The sequence below is a fragment of the Macrobrachium nipponense genome, chromosome 20 (genome assembly GCF_015104395.2).
Source record: "Macrobrachium nipponense isolate FS-2020 chromosome 20, ASM1510439v2, whole genome shotgun sequence".
In the NCBI taxonomy this organism is placed as follows: Eukaryota; Metazoa; Arthropoda; class Malacostraca; order Decapoda; family Palaemonidae; genus Macrobrachium; species Macrobrachium nipponense.
This window is the reverse complement of record NC_061089.1, coordinates 59,906,251-59,925,473: the sequence shown is the minus strand read 5'-3', so window position 1 is coordinate 59,925,473 and position 19,223 is coordinate 59,906,251. Positions and strand designations below refer to the sequence as shown.

The 19,223-nt window shown below is 37.2% G+C and overlaps 1 protein-coding gene across 3 annotated transcripts; it reads left to right on the top strand.

Moving 5' to 3' along the window:
- Positions 1-267: 267 nt before the first annotated feature.
- On the top strand, positions 268-16,824 carry LOC135226402 (uncharacterized). Of its 3 annotated transcripts, none has more exons than XM_064265929.1 (5): positions 268-360; positions 972-1,016; positions 2,928-3,104; positions 12,126-12,213; positions 15,013-16,824. In XM_064265929.1, the coding sequence occupies exons 2-5, from the start codon at positions 991-993 to the stop codon at positions 16,156-16,158; spliced, it is 1,437 nt and encodes a 478-aa protein (XP_064121999.1). In that variant the 5' UTR covers positions 268-360; positions 972-990; the 3' UTR covers positions 16,159-16,824. The 3 variants fall into 3 exon arrangements, with proteins under 3 accessions (XP_064121999.1, XP_064122008.1, XP_064121992.1); XM_064265938.1 differs by having other exon boundaries at positions 287-390; XM_064265922.1 differs by lacking the exon at positions 268-360 and adding an exon at positions 847-881.
- The last annotated feature ends 2,399 nt before the right edge of the window (positions 16,825-19,223 follow it).

Below are 19,223 nucleotides of genomic sequence, written 5' to 3'. Positions count from 1 at the left end.
ATGCTTGAATATGAACCGAAAAACTCTAAGCAATGAAAAACACTTTTTTTTTAAATAAACATCACAGTAGACCCATATAATGACTAGGCAAGTTAACGCTAAAATCATACTTGAAGCCAAACGGCATTTATCTCGCAAGATTACACGAAATCATTCCGCTCCCTTTCTGTGTGGCAGCACAGTAAATCATGCTACTGATAATGTATCATGTAGCCTTATCTTTACAATAAAGAGTTACTTGTATCCTTTAATCAAACATCTTTATCTCTGTAACTCACAAGTTGAGTGCATACTCACTCAGAAAGACCTCGCTAGTAACAGTATAGAAGCATCTCTACGGAACACAAGTTGGTGACATAAGTGAGCAACGGCTGTTTATTCGTCTGGAGTGTAATTAACCCTTTGCATTCCTTTAGTTTGCCCCAGAACAAATTAGGAAAAACTATAATATACAATATGTTTTCTAATCTCCGCACAAATTTTTGTTCAAAGTTCTGTTCCCTCAAGACTTTGTCATGTGAGGTGTTATTGTAACTTACCCATCATTAAAAAGACAAAAATTAAGCATAAAAACTTCTGAACGAAACATTTTCACGAAAATAAGTTATTTTCGGAATGCCAAAGTTCTTATGAGGACAACAGAAGCGATATTTAAGGTTCTGAAAGCACAAACGCACGCTTCGGTTTAAAAACTTCTTGGGGTTGTTCCAACATTTTGTTCTTTAAAGTGTAAAGAAATTATACGTCTTCATGAACAGAAACTATCGTTTTATTTAAATTTATGGATTATATTTATATGAAGTCCAGCCTACCGTGACATTAGGATAACATTATGTTTAAGCCTGAAAATAATCAAACATAATGGGCCACGATGGAGCGACGTAAATAACGTTCATGGTTTTGTTCAACATTGTTATATTATAATATATAATATGAAGTGACGATTCAGTATCCCACCCTCTCTCTTTCAGACTTGGATATACATCCGTGATGTCTAAACCTACGTCCTCGATGAGGTGAGTCAACCGCACACCATACACAGCTCAGAAAATCAAACTAGTACCTTCTGTCTCTTTCCCGGATTTTTGCCTTTATATATATTATATATAATATATATATATATATATATTATATATATATTGTCTCAACCTGATTCTGTGAGAGGGATATGTTTCAAAAACTCCTTATGAGGATATATTTTTGTTTTTTGTATGTATGGTGTTTTTACGTTGCATGGAACCAGCGTTTATTCAGCAATGGGACCAACGGCTTTACGTGTCTTCCGAACCACGTCGAGAGTGAACTTCTATCACCAGAAATACACATCTCTCACACCTCAATGGAATTGCCGAGCATCGAACTCGCGGCCACCGAGGTGGCAAGCAAATTTCCGATTTTGAGAGCGTGATTCTATTCTGTCCAGTTCTTTCTGCTACAAGAGTCCTTCCAAAAGGACACGACAGATTTTCAAAATTATTTCAAGTTCAAGGCCAAATATTGGACAACTGCAGCATTAAATCACAGGCTTAATAACAGGACTATTTACTTTACTAATGGCAACAATTAATTAAAAATATGTAACAATGAACTGCACAAGAAAAGGGAGAGATAAAATAAGACAGACCAAAATAACTAGAGACAGAAATAAAAAATGGAGACCAAATTAAAACTTTAAAAAACCCACGAACCAAAGTGCCTAAATGTAACATAAATCGCCGAATATCAGTCCTGACACACACGGAGGTTCTCTAGGAATTTTACGTCTTACTCCATGACGCGAAAACTTCTGAAATTAAGCCCTTACCAATGGAAGTATACATGTTTATGTATATATATAGATATATAAATATTTATACACACACACACATACATATAGTATGTATCTTCTCCTGTGCCAACTGTCACTATATATCCATAATTATAATTGGAGTATCAAAACCTGCTTTTACGAAAGCAGTACTACATAAGAGGCCTGTTATTGCTTCTTAAGTAAACGCACAGGTATATTAACTAAAGTATACGCGTCATTATGGCTTTTGGAGTGATGGTCCTGATCAAATTGGAGAGGATTCTTGATGGCGTCATTCTAACTGGTGATATTGTGTAGTGAAACTTATAAATATGGCCTTTTGTTCATTTATTCTCGGTGTAGTCGATCATTGTGTTTTACTAAAAAGAAAAACTATATATACATATAAATATACAAATAAAGCACACTGATCGACTACACAGAGAATAAATGAACAAAAGGCCATACTTATAAGCTTCACTACACAATATCACCAGTTAACTCCAAAAGCCATAGTGACTCGTAGTATACTTCAATTAATATACCTGCTTGTTTACCTAAGGAGCAATAACAGGCCCCTTGTCCTTGACCTAGGAGACAACGCCTCTACCAGACGATTATCGTTTATTTTCTGTACTGCTTTCGTAAAATCTGGCTTCGGTACTCCAATTACAATTATGGATAGTGACAGTTGGCGCAGAAGAAGACGGTGTCTTTTCCAGCATTGGACTATTGGGTTCGAGACTTGGGTCTAGTGAAGCGAAAGGAAATAAATCAAGGGGTAATCCCAACAAAGTTGTCTTTGACGGACCATCAACAGGTATTGCTAAACATAGGTAGACACTCAACAACAAAACACAATAATAGAACTAATGATGTTTAATAAAATAAAAGAAAATTGTATGGTACACACTAAAAACGCTTAAATTCTAGATAGTGTACATCTTCACCAATATATAAAAAAAGAATTCAGCAAAAAATTATTACATATAGTTTCTAAAGTGATGCCTTGAAAGCCTAACGTAAAGTTTAGATTAAAAAACCAAAAAGCAGGATCCTTTTACAATATAAATAGACCAATACACAAGTAAAACCATTTGTTGTAAACACAGCCAATCTCAAGTTGATATCTTTTCAGACCAAACGATAACAATTACTTCAACGGCCAGTGGCTGAGAAAGGCCTCTATGTGGGAGCAAGTGATGGATACCAGCCACAAACACGGAAATTTTCTGATATGGTATCAACTGGACCTTAAGAGCAGAACTCCCCTCCAGGAGGAACAAGTCAAAAGAGCAGTCATCCACCTCTACAGGTAAGTATTAAAATTTCACAAATTATTATTGTCTTTATGATTACCTGTCAGAAGCATTTTCCATGCTGTGCAAAGCTAATTCCCTTCATTTAACCTTTTTTCTAAGTAAGTATAAGTGGTAATTTTTGTCCTGTGCAATAGATTGTAGCATAAATTAGACACCCTCTTCTAGGAATTTGGGATCAGAAATGCTTCTGTAAATATTTTATGGCACAGGATCAACGGTGCCTTAATACCAAAGTTGGTTAACGGACCATAAAAACTTTGGCCAAAGGCCAAGCGCTGGGACCCATGAGGTCATTCAGCGTTAAAAGGAAAATTGACAGTAGAAATTGGCTTGAAAGGCGTAACAGGAGGAAAAGCTCGCAGCTACACTATGAAACAGGGTGGACAGGAGGATGAAGAAAGAGAATGTGAACGGGGTTACAGTAAAAGGAATGAAAGGGGTGGCAGCTAGAGGCCGAAGGGACGCTGAAAATAACCTATTGCAAAGATGGAAGTACACAGCAAGCAAGAGTGGTTGTCCGTCCATAAGGATACCTCTTAAATGAAAAGAGCCAGTTCTGTCAAATGTAGCTGCCTCCTAGAAAGGTCTTCATTTTCAATGCCCAATAACCTTTGATATGGATAAATATGTTTCGGACATATTTACCAAACAGTTTAAGATAGGGTTTATTATGTGAAGCTAAATATTAAAGAGCCAATTGGGTCAAAATCTCGATGATAAAAAGTTACGGTTAACATTTTCAGCTATACGGCAAGTAGATGGACTTCCTCATGAAATTCACTGTCTCTTGCAAAGAATGGTGTAATTCACTCACTTCGGTTACTAAACCTTAACAGTAGATGGTAAACAGAGCTATTTCGATTTTATCTCAAAGTGCTAACTGGCCCACCAAGGTCGACTTCAGTCGTCACAAAGCGTGACTTGCATGGTGATGACTGCTGTTGTTTTTAGACTGAAGGTCGACTTCTGTCGTCTGTCTCTCAAGAAAGCTTTCATCAATCAAAAGCTTACCCCTCAAAGAATTAGTGATGGAGCATTCTTGAATACAAACACAGTAATAACGACTCAAGTCCCAATACATACTCCTTTTTACGCAACAAATGCCACTTTTTTTATAACAGAGATTTCGGCACTTTTGGTTATACTGTCAGTCATTCTCGATGAGGTACAATTCTATTAGAACTTCTAATAACGAAATATGCTTTTCATCATATTTATTAGTGATTTTAATGCTCTTTTGCTACAGAGACGAACCCATCATTTGAGACTTGTCAACAAGTTTAAATTTATCAAAAGAGCAAGAAAACACATAATACAATCAAGAGAAAGTGTCACTAAAAGCTGTGAATTCTACGGGCGAAACAGAACATTACTAAATACATGTCCATAATTCTAAAGAAAACAAACTGGTTTAACCTGAAAACATTCAGACAAGGCATTCGTTGCAAATTTGTGAAGTCATACTTTAAGTCACATCAGACTAAACTTGGCTAACTCTGAAAAATACACTAGTGCATGACAGTTAATTTTTTCCTCTTCCTCTTCTTCTTCTTTCGACATTATTACTCCCACTTAATAGTAGGGTCGGCCGCTGGAGTCAACTTTCTCCATCTATTTCTATTCCTTGGATCTTTTTTCCCCCAGTCCCACCTCAACCATATCCCTCCTCACCACATCCATCCATCCATCCATCTGATCCATTGACGACCCACACTCCTCCTCGCCATCAATGGCATGTTCTTAGCTATCTTGATTGGTTCCAACTCCTCTCTTCTTACTAAATGGCCAGAGTAGCTCAGACGGGCTTCATTAGCCTTCTCCTTTACATTACATATACCAAACATTCCTCTTACATCTTGTCTCTCCCTCCTTTACAGTAGTGATATTCCAGCAATCCATCTCACCATCCTCAACTTGTTCTTTCCAATAGCCCCTCCTCTTTCCTCACAAGTACCCTTACTTCTCTTCATTTTTGCCATGCTTCTTTTACACTCTTGTCTCACTGCTTTCTCAGTACCTCACTCTTCTGTTATTATTGATCCCAAGTAGTTAAATTCATTGTTCTGCTTTAGCACTGCACCATCTTCCACTTGAATGTTTACTTCTTCATGTCCTTCTTTACTATTAAACATTAGCTCTGTCTTTCCAATGTTCAATTTCAATCCTTTCTAGGGCTCCTTTCCAAGCTAAAAACCTTTCTTGCCGTTCTTCATGCGTGCCTGCTATAATGACTAAATCATCAGCAAACATCAGTTTGAACAGTTCTTCGCTGTTCCTTAATTCTGATGTCAGTGTCTATAACGACGAGGAACAAGAATGGAATCAGAGCTGATCCCACAGGGAATGCCTCAGTCTCCCATTATTTTGTCTGTACAGTGGTTCATACTCCCTCATACACAATCTTCACTAACGTTACCAACTTTTCTGGTACTTCTCCTTTCTTAAACACCAATAGACTACACTTCTAACACCCTGTTTTACGCCTTTTCACGATCCATAAAACACACGTCATCATATACTTAAAATAATATATGGATTCATTCTGGAAACTCATCACTTTTCATCAACCAGACGAAAGAAGGGAACACGTAAAAGAATACCTTGCCACCCATCGCTTCTTATACGAAAAAAAAGAAACACGTAAAGAGAATACCTTGCCGACCACCACTTCATATACGAAAACGAAAAGAAGGGAACACGTAAAGAGAATACCTTGTCGACCATCACCTCATATACGAAAAGAAGGGAACACGTAAAAAGAATACCTTAACGACCATCACCCCATATACGAAAAGAAGAAAACACGTAAAGAGAATACCTTGCCGACCATCACCTCATATACGAAAAGAAGGGAACACGTAAAGAGAATACCTTAACGACCATCACCTAATATACGAAAAGAAGAAAACACGTAAAGAGAATGCCTTGCCGACCATCACCTCATATACGAAAAGAAGTTAACACATAAAGAGAATACCTCAACGACCATCACCTCATATACGAAAAGAAGGGAACACGTAAAGAGAATACCTTGCCGACCGTCACCTCATATACGAAAAGAAGTTAACACGTAAAGAGAATACCTTGCCGACCATCACCTCATATACGAAAAGAAGAAAACACGTAAAGAGAATACCTTAACGACCATCACCTCATATACGAAAAGAAAGGAACATGTAAAGAGAATACCTTGACGACCATTACCTCATATACGAAAAGAAGGGAACGCGTAAAGAGAATACCTTGCCGACCATCACCTCATATACGAAAACAAGTTAACACATAAAGAGAATTCCTTGCCGACCATCACTACATATACAAAAAGAAGGGAACACATAAAGAGAATACCTTGTCGACCATCACCTCATATACAAAAAGAAGTTAACACGTAAAGAGAATACCTTGCCGACCATCACCTCATATACAAAAAGAAGTTAACACGTTAAAGAGAAATACCATTGCCTACCATCACCTCATATACGAAAAGGAGGGGAACGCGGTAAAGAGAATACCTTTGCCTGACCATCACCTCATATACCAAAAAGAAGTTAACACGTTAAAGAGAAATACCTTTGCCGACCATCAACCTCATATTACGAAAAGGAAGTTAACACGTTAAACAGAGAACTACCTTGCCGACCCATCACCATCATATTACGAAAATAATTTTAAACCACGTAAAAGAGTATACCTTTGCCGACCATCACCTCATATACAAAGAAAATGGCAAGGGAAACGTAAACGAGCAATACCTTGCCGACCATCACCTCATATAAAAAACAAAAGAAGTTAACAACGCAAAGAGTATACCTTTGCTGGACCGTCACCTCCTATATGAAAAGAAGGGAAAGCACGTAAAAGAGAAATACCTTGGCCGACCATCACCTCATATACGAAAAAGTTAAGTTAAACGTAAAGAGAAATACCTTGCCGACCAATCCCTCCATCATAACGAAAATATAATTTAAAACACGTAAAAGAGTATACCTTGCCGACCATCACCTCATATACGGGAAAAGAACGGGTAACACGTAAAAAAAGAGAATAACCTTTGCCGACGCATACCACCTCATATACAAAAAGCAAGTTTGCTAACCACGCAAAGAGTTATCACCATTGCTGACCATCAACCTCCTATATGAAAAAAGGAAAGGGAACACGTAAAGAGAATACCTTGCCGACCCATCACCCTCATATTGACGAAAAGAAGTTAACACGTAAAGAGAAATAACCTTGACCGGACCATCACCCTCATATACGAAAAGAAGGGAACACACGGTAAAGAGAATACCTTACCCGACCATCACCTCAACATACGAAAAGAAGAAGGTTAACAACGTTAAAGAGAACTACCTTGCCAACCCATCACCTCATATACGAAAAGAAGGGAAACAACGTAAAGAAAGATACCCTGCCGACCCATCACCTCATATACGTAAAAAAGAAATTAACACTGTTCGAAAGAATACCTTGGCCCGACCCATCACCTCATATACGAAAAGAAGTTAACACGTAAAAGAAGTTATACCTTTGACCGACTATTCACCTCATATACGCGAAAAGGAAAAAAACCTTGCCGACCATCCCCACCTAATTATGACGAAAAGAAGGGAACACGTAAAGACAAAACCTTGCCAACCCATCACCTCATATCCCCCTGAAAAAGAAGTTAAAACACGGTAAGAGTATACCTTGCCCGGACTATCACCCGCATATACGAAAAGAAGTTAAATCAACGAAAAGAGAATACCTTGCCGACAATCCCTCCGTCAATACGAAAAGAAGGGAAACAACATAAAAGACAATACCATTGCCACCAATAACCTCATAATACGAAAAAGCAAGTTTAACACGTTAAAGGAGTATACCTTGGCCGACTATCACCTCCTAATACCCCCCCCTAAAAGAATGGGAAACACGTAAAGAAACAATACCTTGCCGAAACCATCCACCTCATATACGAAAAGAAGGGAACACGTAAAGACAATACCTTGCCACCCATCACCTCATATACGAAAAGAAGTTAACACGTAAAGAGAATACCTTCCGACTTATCACCCTCATATACGAAAAGGAAGGTTAACACGAAAGAGAATACCTTGCCGACCATCACCTCCATATACAAAAAGAAGGGAAAAAACACATTAAAGAACAATACCCTTTCCAACCCAGCACCTCATATACCAAGAAAGAAGTTAACACGTAAAGAGAATACCTTAGCTATCACCATCACCTCATTTAGAAAAAAAGTTAACACGGAAAGAGAATACCTTGCCGACCATCACCTCATATACGAAAAGAAGGTTAACACGTAAAGAGAATACCTTGCCGACCATCACCTCATTACGAAAAGTTAACACGTAAAAAGAAATACCTTTGCGACCATATTACGTCATAAATGCCTCCGAAAAGAAGTTAACACGGTAAAGAGAAAAACCTTGCCGGCCCATCACCTCTAAACCGAAAAGAAGGTTAACACATAAAAGATACCTTGCCGACCATAACCTCATATACAAAAAGAAGAACAACTAAAGAGAATACCTTGCCGACCATCACCTCATATACGAAAGAAGTTAAACACAGTTAAAGAGAATACCTTGCCGACATCACCTCATATCGAAATAAAGTAACACGTAAAGAGAATACCTTGCCGACCATCACCTCATATACGAAAAGAAGTTAACACGTAAAGAGAATACCTTGCCGACCATCACCTCATATACGAAAAGAAGTTAACACGTAAAGAGAATACCTTGCCGACCATCACCTCATATACAAAAAGAAGTTAACACGTAAAGAGTATACCTTGCTGACCATCAACCATCCTATACTGGAAAGAAGGGAAAACACGTAAGAGAATACCTTGTTCCGACCATCACCTCATATACGAAAAGAAGTTAAGGCACGTAAAAAAAGATTAATACCTTGCCGACCAATCACCTCATATACGAAAACCCAAGAATGCCAACACTAAAGAGAATTACCTTCCTTTGGACCGGGACCATCACCTCACATACGAAAACCAAAGAGAATTAACACGCCTAAAAGAGAAATACCCTTAAAAATGCCACCCATCACCTCATATACGAAAAGAAGGGAACACGTAAAGAGAATACCTTGCCGACCATCACCTCATATACGAAAAGAAATTAACACGTAAAGAGAATACCTTGCCGACCATCACCTCATATACGAAAAAAGAAGTTAACACAGTAAAGAGTATACCTTGCCGAACTATTCACCTCATATACGAAAAGAGAAAAAACAAAACCTTGTTCCGACCATCACCTAATATACGAAAAAAGAGGGAAAAAAAACACGTAAAGACAAAACCTTGCCACCCATCCCACCTCAATATACGAAAAGAAGTTAACACGTAAAGAGTATACCTTGCCGACTATCACCTCATATACGAAAAGAAGTTAACACGAAAAGAGAATACCTTGCCGACCATCACCTCATATACGAAAAGAAGGGAACACGTAAAGACAATACCTTGCCACCCATCACCTCATATACGAAAAGAAGTTAACACGTAAAGAGTATACCTTGCCGACTATCACCTCATATACGAAAAGAAGGGAACACGTAAAGAGAATACCTTGCCGACCATCACCTCATATACGAAAATAAGTTACACGTAAATGAGAATACCGTTGCTGACCATCACCTCATATCGAAAAGAAGGGAAACACGTAAGAAATACTTGCCGACCATCAACCTCATATACAAAAGAAGTTAACACGTAAGAGAATACTGCCGACATCACCTCATTATACGAAGAAGGAACACAATAAAGAAGAATACCTTGCCGACCATCACCTCACAGTACGAAAAGAAAGTTTAACACGTAAAGAGAATACTTGCCGACATAGCACCTCATATACGAAAAAGAAGGGAACACGTAAAAGAGAATACCGTTGCCTGACCAAATATACACCTCATATACGAAAAGAAATTAACAACTTAAAGAGAATACTTGCGACCATCACCTCCATATACGAAAAAGAAGGGGAACACGTAAAGAAAGAATACCTTTGCCACCCATGCACTGCATATACGAAAAGAAGTTAACAAGTAAAGATGTATACTTGCGACTACACCTTATATAACGAAAAAGAAGTTAAGACGAAAAGAGAATACCTTGCCGACCATCACTCATTACCGAAAAGAAGGGAACACGTAAAGACGAATTACCTTGCCACCCATCACCACTCATATACGAAAAGAAGTTAACACGTAAAGAGTATACCTTGCCGACTATCACCTCATATACGAAAAGAAGTTAACACGAAAAGAGAATACCTTGCCGACAATCACCTATTTATACGAAAAGTAAGGGAACACGTAAAGACAATTAAACTTTGCCACCCATCACTCAATATACGAAAAGAATTTAACAATAGAAGGAATACCTTGCGACCATCACCTAAATATACGAAAAGAACGTTAACACGTAAAGTAGAACTAACCTTGCCAACCATCAGTCATAATTACGAAAAAGAATTTAACACTAGTAAAAAGAATACCTTGCCGAACCATCACCTCATTACGGAAAAGAAGTTAACCAACGTAAAGAGAATACTTGCCGACCATCAACCTCATAAACGAAAAGAATTAACACGTAAAGAAAGAATACCTTGCCGACCATCACCTCATATAACGAAAATAGTTAACACGTAAAAGAGAATAACCCTCCTTGCCGACCATCACCTCATATACGAAAAGAAGTTTAACACGTAGGAATACCTTGCCGACCCATCACCTCATATTGACGAGAAGTTAAGCACGTAAAGAGAGAATACCTTGCCGAACCATCACCTCATATACGAAAACAGAAGTTAACACTAAAGAGAATACCTTAGCCGACCATTACCTCATATACGAAAAGAAGTTAACACGTATAGAGAATCCCCTTGACCGACTCATCACCGTCATAACGAAAAAGAAGTTAACGACGTAAAGAGAATACCTTAGCGACCTCACCATCATAGACGAAAAGAAGGAACCAGTTTAGAAAAGGATGGTCGTACAGAGAATACTTGCCGACCATCACCTCATTACGAAAAAAGTTAACACATAAAGAATACATTGCCGACCATCACCATCCTATACCGAAAGAAGGGACCTGGGGAGCACGTAAAAGAGAATACCTTGCCGACCATCACCTCATATACGAAAAGAAGTTAACACATAAAGAGAATACCTTGCCGACCATCACCTCATATCGAAAAGAAGGGTAAACAGTAAAGAGAATACCTTGCGACCACACCTCATATACGAAAAGAAGAACACGTAAAGACAAATACTTTGCCACCCATCGCCCAGTAAACGAAAAAAGTTAACAGTAAAGAGGAATACCTTTCCGACCATCACCTCATATACGAAAAGAAGGTTAACACGTAAAGAGAAATACCTTGCCACCGACCATACCTTCATATACCCCCCCCCCCCCGAAAAGAAGTTAAACACGTCAAAGAGAATACCTTGCCGACCATCACCTCATATACGAAAAGAAGTTAACACGTAAAGAGAATACCTTGCCGACCATCACCTCATATACGAAAAGAAGGGAACACGTAAAGAGAATACCTTGCCGACCATCACCTCATATACGAAAAGAAGAACGTAACACCAGGAATACCTTCCGACCATCACCCTATAACGAAAAGAAGGTACTTCAGTAAAGAGAATACCTTGCCGACCATCACCTCATATACGAAAAGAAGGGAACACGTAAAGAGAATACCTTGCCGACCATCACCTCATATACGAAAAGAAGTTAACACGTAAAGAGAATACCTTGTCGACCATCACCTCATATACGAAAAGAAGGGAACACGTAAAGAGAATACCTTGCCGCCCATCACCTTATATACTACATGGAATATATGCAAAACAAATCTAATGCTTAAACCAAAGGAAGAAAACATTGGCGTGCTTTGCTATAGTAGTTGTAATAGTAATAACCAAGTTGATAAGTGACAGTTACAATAACAAACTGCTATTTGCAGGAGAGTACCAAATCTCGGCGTAGCCCTTGCTCCTCGTGAAGGAACTTTGTGGGTCAAGAGAGCCACCAATCCTAATGTTGACTTCAAGGTAAGTGGAACAGACTAACTTTTCGCTTTTTACACAGACTTCTACAATAAAAAAGTTCCAAGCTTTTCAAATCTTTAATAATAACCATGTTCATTCAATTTGTCAAAACCTAAAAACATAAGAAGAAATTTTCAAAGCTTCTTTAGTGCAGGGCAAAAATTAAACATTATGTGTCAAGGCAGGACCCATGAAAGTACAGTTTATGTCCCCTCTAAATAAGTCGCATCATGGAATTAATTATTCAGCTAGGCCAGCTGGGAAATTAAAACAATTAATGTAAAAATAATTCCATTAAATGTAGTCCATTAAATATTTCAGTCTACCATTCATTATTCTGTATCAGTCTAACAATCATTATCTGATTCTGTTCTTTTTATTAGTTATTACTGCCAACCCAGTAACTTTTAACAATAGATCTGTTCTACTTGGAGAAAAACAAAGAGGAATTAGTGTATGCTTGGGTAACTGTATAAGATATTGAGGATTTTATATCCAAGATGAGTACACTGATCATTGTTATTTAAATTCAATCTTACCTCATTTTGTTGGTCTCGAAAGAGCTTTCTGAGACTGTTCACCATTCCACACTGAGTAACCTATAACAAAATGAAAATGCTATGCATTAAGAGGAGAACCAAATATCATTCAGAATACAGACTCACAGTATAAATTCACATATTAGCAAAAAAGAATATTAACAGGACTGAGCTTAATGGAATATATGAAATTCGTAAACAACTGCTTATTACATAGATTTTAAAAAATATTTTCCAATTCTCTTTCATATGTGGATACCTCATGAAAAAGAGTTTGCTTTCCTACGGAGATACATTGAATGAGCCTTTCTTGCCTACTTGAATTTCGAGTCATATACATCTATAAATAAAGATATATGCCACGAAGGAAAAATAAACGAAGGAGGATCTGTGAGACCTTTCGACGTTAAACGTCCTTTACTGAGCAGAAACTGACATAAATGAGGCAAAAACAATACAAGAAGATTCGTATAACTGACAGATAGGGATTATAAAGAGATTAGTACCTAGAATCCGACACACCTGGAAGATGAGAAACCTTCCCAAACAAGCATAAACAATGGGTGCAATTAAAGGTTTAAGACAATCATCTCAGATACAAGGACAAGACAATTAAAGGATTATAGGTGACAGCTATTCAGAACTTGGTAAACAAAACCATATTCACAATACATGTCAGATATACATTACAACAAAGATAACTCTAACGCAACTGATTTTTATTTAAGTCAGTAATTATATCTTTGAGGTCATTCTTAAACATGTTACAAATACAAGGGTCTAAATGAAAAAGGCCACGACTAACATTGAAATTGCAATGAAAAGTAAGTTGTATTAAAGCAGATTCTAAAAGATTTCGTGATAAGACATCTCTTGACCTTGCAATTACTGAACTACCAACCCAATTTATTCGGTGGTTGTTTTCACTTAAATGAATGAATATTGCATTAGATGTTTGCCCAGTTTTTACAGAATATTTATGCTGGCTTAGCCTTACTTCTAGGCCTTTGCTAGACTGTCCGAGATAAAATGAGGGACAATCCATACATGGAATTTTATATATTATGTTGTTGCTTTCTCTGGGACCATTTTTACTAACATTCCTTTTAGTGTGTTATTATAGGAAAAAACAAAGTTGACATTAAAAGCTTTTAACAATGATTTAATGGTTTCAAATCCGTTAAAATAAGGCAAACTGAGAATGTTCTTAGAATTTTCTTTCTGTGTGTTACTTACACTATAGAACTTTTTGTGGGCTTTATTATAACAAATATCTAATATATGTGAAGGATAGCATAAATCTTTCCCTATTTTTCTTATGTATTCAATTTATTGATCCAAATATTGTTAAAAGCTTTTAATTTCAACCTTGTTTTTTCCTATAATAACACACTAAAAGGAATGTTAATAAAAAATGGTCCCAGAGAAAGCAACAACATAACATATAAAATTCCATGTATGGATTATCCCTCATTTTATCTCGGACAGTCTAGCAAAGGCCTAGAAGTAAGGCTAAGCCAGCATAAATATTCTGTAAAAACTGGGCAAACATCTAATGCAATATTCATTCATTTAAGTGAAAACAACCACCGAATAAATTGGGTTGGTAGTTCAGTAATTGCAAGGTCAAGAGATGTCTTATCACGAAATCTTTTAGAATCTGCTTTAATACAACTTACTTTTCATTGTAATTTCAATGTTAGTCGTGGCCTTTTTCATTTAGACCCTTGTATTTGTAACATGTTTAAGAATGGCCTCAAAGATATAATTACTGACTTAAATAAAAATCAGTTGCGCTAGAGTTATCTTTGTTGTAATGTATATCTGACATGTATTGTGAATATGGTTTTGTTTACCAAGTTCTGAATAGCTGTCACCTATAATCCTTTAATTGTCTTGTCCTTGTATCTGAGATGATTGTCTTAAACCTTTAATTGCACCCATTGTTTATGCTTGTTTGGGAAGGTTTCTCATCTTCTAGGTGTGTCGGATTCTAGGTACTAATCTCTTTATAATCCCTATCTGTCAGTTATACGAATCTTCTTGTATTGTTTTTGCCTCATTTATGTCAGTTTCTGCTCAGTAAAGGACGTTTAACGTCGAAAGGTCTCACAGATCCTCCTTCGTTTATTTTTCCTTCGTGGCATATATCTTTATTTATGGATTTATCACGTTCCTAACTTTCGTGATTCAGTTATACATATACATCTATGTAAATAAAAACTTACCTCTTTTTTTTCTATATTGATCTCTAACTTTACAGGTTCTTCAGGGTCAGACAGTGGAGGAAGCAAGGGCCATCGTCTGCGCTTTTCGCTCCAACACAGAAACAGGTCCTTTGTTCTGTGCCCGTCTTCTGAAGGATTCCCCAGACAAAATCTCAGACATAGATCCTGAAGACCTGGATCCTGACCTGAAACACAGCTACTTCATGTTCTTTGGTTTTCACCATGGTGTTGTGGATGGTACATCAAACATGTACATCATGGGTTTCTTCATTTCTATGTTGAACGATATTATTTCTAATAGGCCTATAAATGATGATGAACCACTGGGTGAATATATCCCAGAAGATGCAACAGTCAAATTAATTTTGAGAAAGACAGAAATGATTGAAGCTGATTCTCGTCTGCGAGACAGACTCATTCAGGAAAATGAAGTACAAAAGAACCAAAAGGCAAACATAACACAAATTTCTGACAAGACACCAGCAGAAAAGAGAACTGTGACTTTAGCGAGAGTACTTAGTCAGGATGTAACTTTGAAGTTTATACAAAAATGCCGACAAGAGAAAGTCACTGTGAACTCTGCCTTCTCAGCTCTTGTTGCTGCAGCACTGACAGACACCTTAGTTGAATATGGCTTAGTAAAAGATTCCTACTCTGTTCAGAATTTCCATTTGGTTAACTTGAGAAGATACTGGGAAAATAAACCGCCCATTTCCCTAGGGTGCCATATTGGAGGACCTTTGAAACTGTACACAGAAACACCTAGAAACCTTGGTGATAAGTTCTGGGACTACGTTCGCTCTCTGCATCAACAAATTAAAGATGGCATTGAGAGTGAGAGAGTCCTTATAGATAAAGCACTTCACTTACTGACAACGGATGAATTGCCATACACAGACGAGTTTCTTTTTTCTGACAAGGAATATGAGGGGGACTTTGTAACCTCAAACTTAGGGAATGTAACTCCACTGGTGACAGAGGGTGGAGAACATGTCAAAATCAGCCATGTCATACGATCAACAACAATCCATTGTATTGAAAACCCTGTCGTTATCAATTTACACACCTTCAGAGGGAAGTTCACTATGATGTTCGACTACAATTCTGGGGCAGTACGAAAAGATATTGCTGAAAAGTACTGTTCTCAGATATTAAAACGTCTATTCAGCATTTTGGAATAAACTTTATTTGATTTATGAAAGTTGGGTCTGATGACCTGGCACAGCACATATTTATCTACTACCAGCAGGAAAACTAAAAAAAAAGATCCATTTCTTGCTAAGTAATATTCTACATATCTCATGTGTCACAAGAGTATAAATAGTATATTTTGAGGAAAAATACTTTGGAGATCACATAAATGTAAAGAAGAATTACTGTTATAGTAAATATCCCTTGCACATGTTTCCCAAATCTATTTCCTCTTCAACGGCAATATTCCAAGATATTTGTAACAGCTATTATTAGTTTTAGTCTCAATTAGGTCCAATCCATAACAGAAAACTTTCTTCACAAACAATTTTCACTTGTTGAAACTGTAAATTGTTTCCACATTGTTTGGAAACAATTTGTAAAGATTATTTGTTCCATAAATGAAAAACAAATACAGTTTGTAAGCAAATACGCAGATTAAAGAAAAGGTGATAGTAATACAATTCTCAACACAATTAGAACACAAGGGACAAAGCGGTAAGCATCATGTGGCTTATATGATTTTCCAATCATATAAAGAAAAAATTCAGCAAAGAGTCTGACAGCAAGCTGTCCTAGTATGGCCTGGACTTAATACTTCGAGTTTCCTTTTCATACAGCACAATGAATATAATAAAGTAGTTTTATTCAGGCAATTGTAGTTTATTTCGGCCTGTAGTCACTGGCGACCAAACCTCACCCAATATTCCTTGTATTTCACATTGAACTTTTGGCAAATCAGTCAGTTCTGGGGCCGCCATAAACAATTGCATGCAATAACAGCCAAATCTCATCAACGCAACATGAATACAATGGTCAGAGAAACTGCTGAACCTTCTGATATGTATCTGCTATTACTGAATTGTCCAGTTTCTGCCAAATCTTATAGGTTCAGGTTCTTGAAATAACATGCAACAGAAATTTGACACTTTGATAACACTAATCAGATAACACTCGAGTTCTGCTTACTATGTTTCCCAGTCATTTCAGCACCAGCCCCAATCACCATTTTCTCAGTTTAGTTTACCGTTATAAACCAGTACAGGAATAGTAGTTCATGCAGCCTTAGGAAATACCCGGAGCTTCGGTATCTCAAGTTAGTTATTGCAACAGTGTATACAAGAATGTTTTTAAATATGTGTAGTGCTACACAAAAATTATTACTGCATTTGTTTGTGGTAGTCTAAGATCAATGAAAATCTTTCAATCCCAATATGCAACTGGTGGGGCACGGATAATATTGCGCCTTGGATTATACATGTGATCATGATCTTATGAGAAGGAGGGGGATTTAAGGAAATGTATATGCACAGACGAAGATCATTAGGAAGGAACCAAAAATCATGGAAAAATTTAAAGATGAAGATCTATATTACGTATGTACGAATCCAGACAGGAATTGCAGAACTTACGCTAGGTCTAACACGTACTTGAAAAAATTGATATGTCAGTGAACGTTGGTAAAATTGGTGTGGAACTGAGACATATTATACAACGTTTGTTTGTTATCAAGAAAATGCCTGGACCATTATTAATTATTTAGTAATACAATACTACTGAACTCACTTCTCTATCTCACACAGAGCTTGCCGAAAGCATTTATCTTTATCATCTATAATAAAGTTAAGATTTTAAAATATTCACTGACCAACGCATCACTTATTAACGGGACAGATCACAGGGATGGGAAAGAAAGGAAGAGGATGTTCTCTTCTAGGCAGAGATGACCTTTGGCATAGTGTCCAAAGGGTCGTCATTAAATGGAAATGATGTACCCACAAACACCTGAGAATGATCGGAAAACCTAATGAATGTATTGATAACTCTCGCCCACATTTGTCTCTTTCCCGTGTAATGCTTTGTTGCCTTAAATGCTAAACTTATAATTTCTAACATTATCTTGTTTTCTGATGATGCAAAAGAATCTCAGCTTCGGAAGGTTCCCTTCAAGCAAGATGGCGTGAAACTGCCACTGGATTATCCATGCTTGTGATTTCATTTTCCTCATCTAAGTTCGATAAATGAGTTTCCCAACATTCGGACGTTAAAAACATGTGCAGTGCATCCGTTAAATTCGTTCTACAATAACAATAACAATTCGTTCTACAATAACAGACTTGTTTTTCAAGCTATTTTTAGATCAGTCTTCTTTGCTTGAAAATCAACAGGAATTTTATAGATCCGTCATCCCCACCTACCACCTCAGTAGCAACAGCCCTACCCCACCCCAACCCTTCCTCTCCCCTTCTCTTAAATATTGTGTTACCTGTCCACACCAGGCTTCTTCAGTTATTCGTGATACCTTACCACACCTTACCTAAGTGTAAGACCCATTGCTGGCAAGGAATCAGTTCAGTCTTAACCAACCACCCACGCAAGCATCCGAACCCATCCCGATAAATGTCATCTGCCAAATTCCACCAATCATGTCATTGACAATTAAAAGCCACAGTAGTGTTAAAATATATAATTTTACAATGCTAAAAATGACTAGGAGAGACTTTCGGATACTGCTCCGTATCCCTCTTCAGTCCTACTGAAGAGGGTTACGGAGCAGTATCCGAAATCCCTAGTGTAATTTTTAGCATTGTACAATAATATACTTCAACACTACTATGACTTTTAATTGTCGATATTATAGCCTCGTTACGGAGGTTCCTTAGTTCAATCATGTCACTCCTGTGCTTTCATTTCCACGAATCTCCACGCTTCTCCAGTCTCATAGTTCTTATCTAAGCAGGGATTGGTCTTCTAACGCTTCTGGTGCCCAAAGTTAGTAAATGGCACTTACGTCGCGTACTATTTTCATTTCACAGGTGATTAATGGACATTGTCCGTTTATTAAACGGTTGTGAGTAAAAAAAAAAAAAAAAAAAAAAAAATAAAAAAAAATAAAATAAAAAAAAAAGGAATTTTTCGCCTTAAAGGACTATCAAGTTTAAATTATCCTTTTCAAGATACTTTGGATGACATGACGTCCATAGAATATGAATATTTGTGGCTTATACACGATATTCACATAAACATACAAACACACACACACACATATATATAT

Excerpts from the sequence above, each read along its gene's own strand:
- LOC135226402 (XM_064265922.1), top strand. The coding sequence starts at position 862 with ATGGGCCACGATGGAGCGAC. Across the intron at positions 882-971 it reads ATGGGCCACGATGGAGCGAC|ACTTGGATATACATCCGTGA; the intron begins GTAAATAACGTT and ends TCTCTCTTTCAG. Across the intron at positions 12,214-15,012 it reads ATCCTAATGTTGACTTCAAG|GTTCTTCAGGGTCAGACAGT; the intron begins GTAAGTGGAACA and ends CTAACTTTACAG.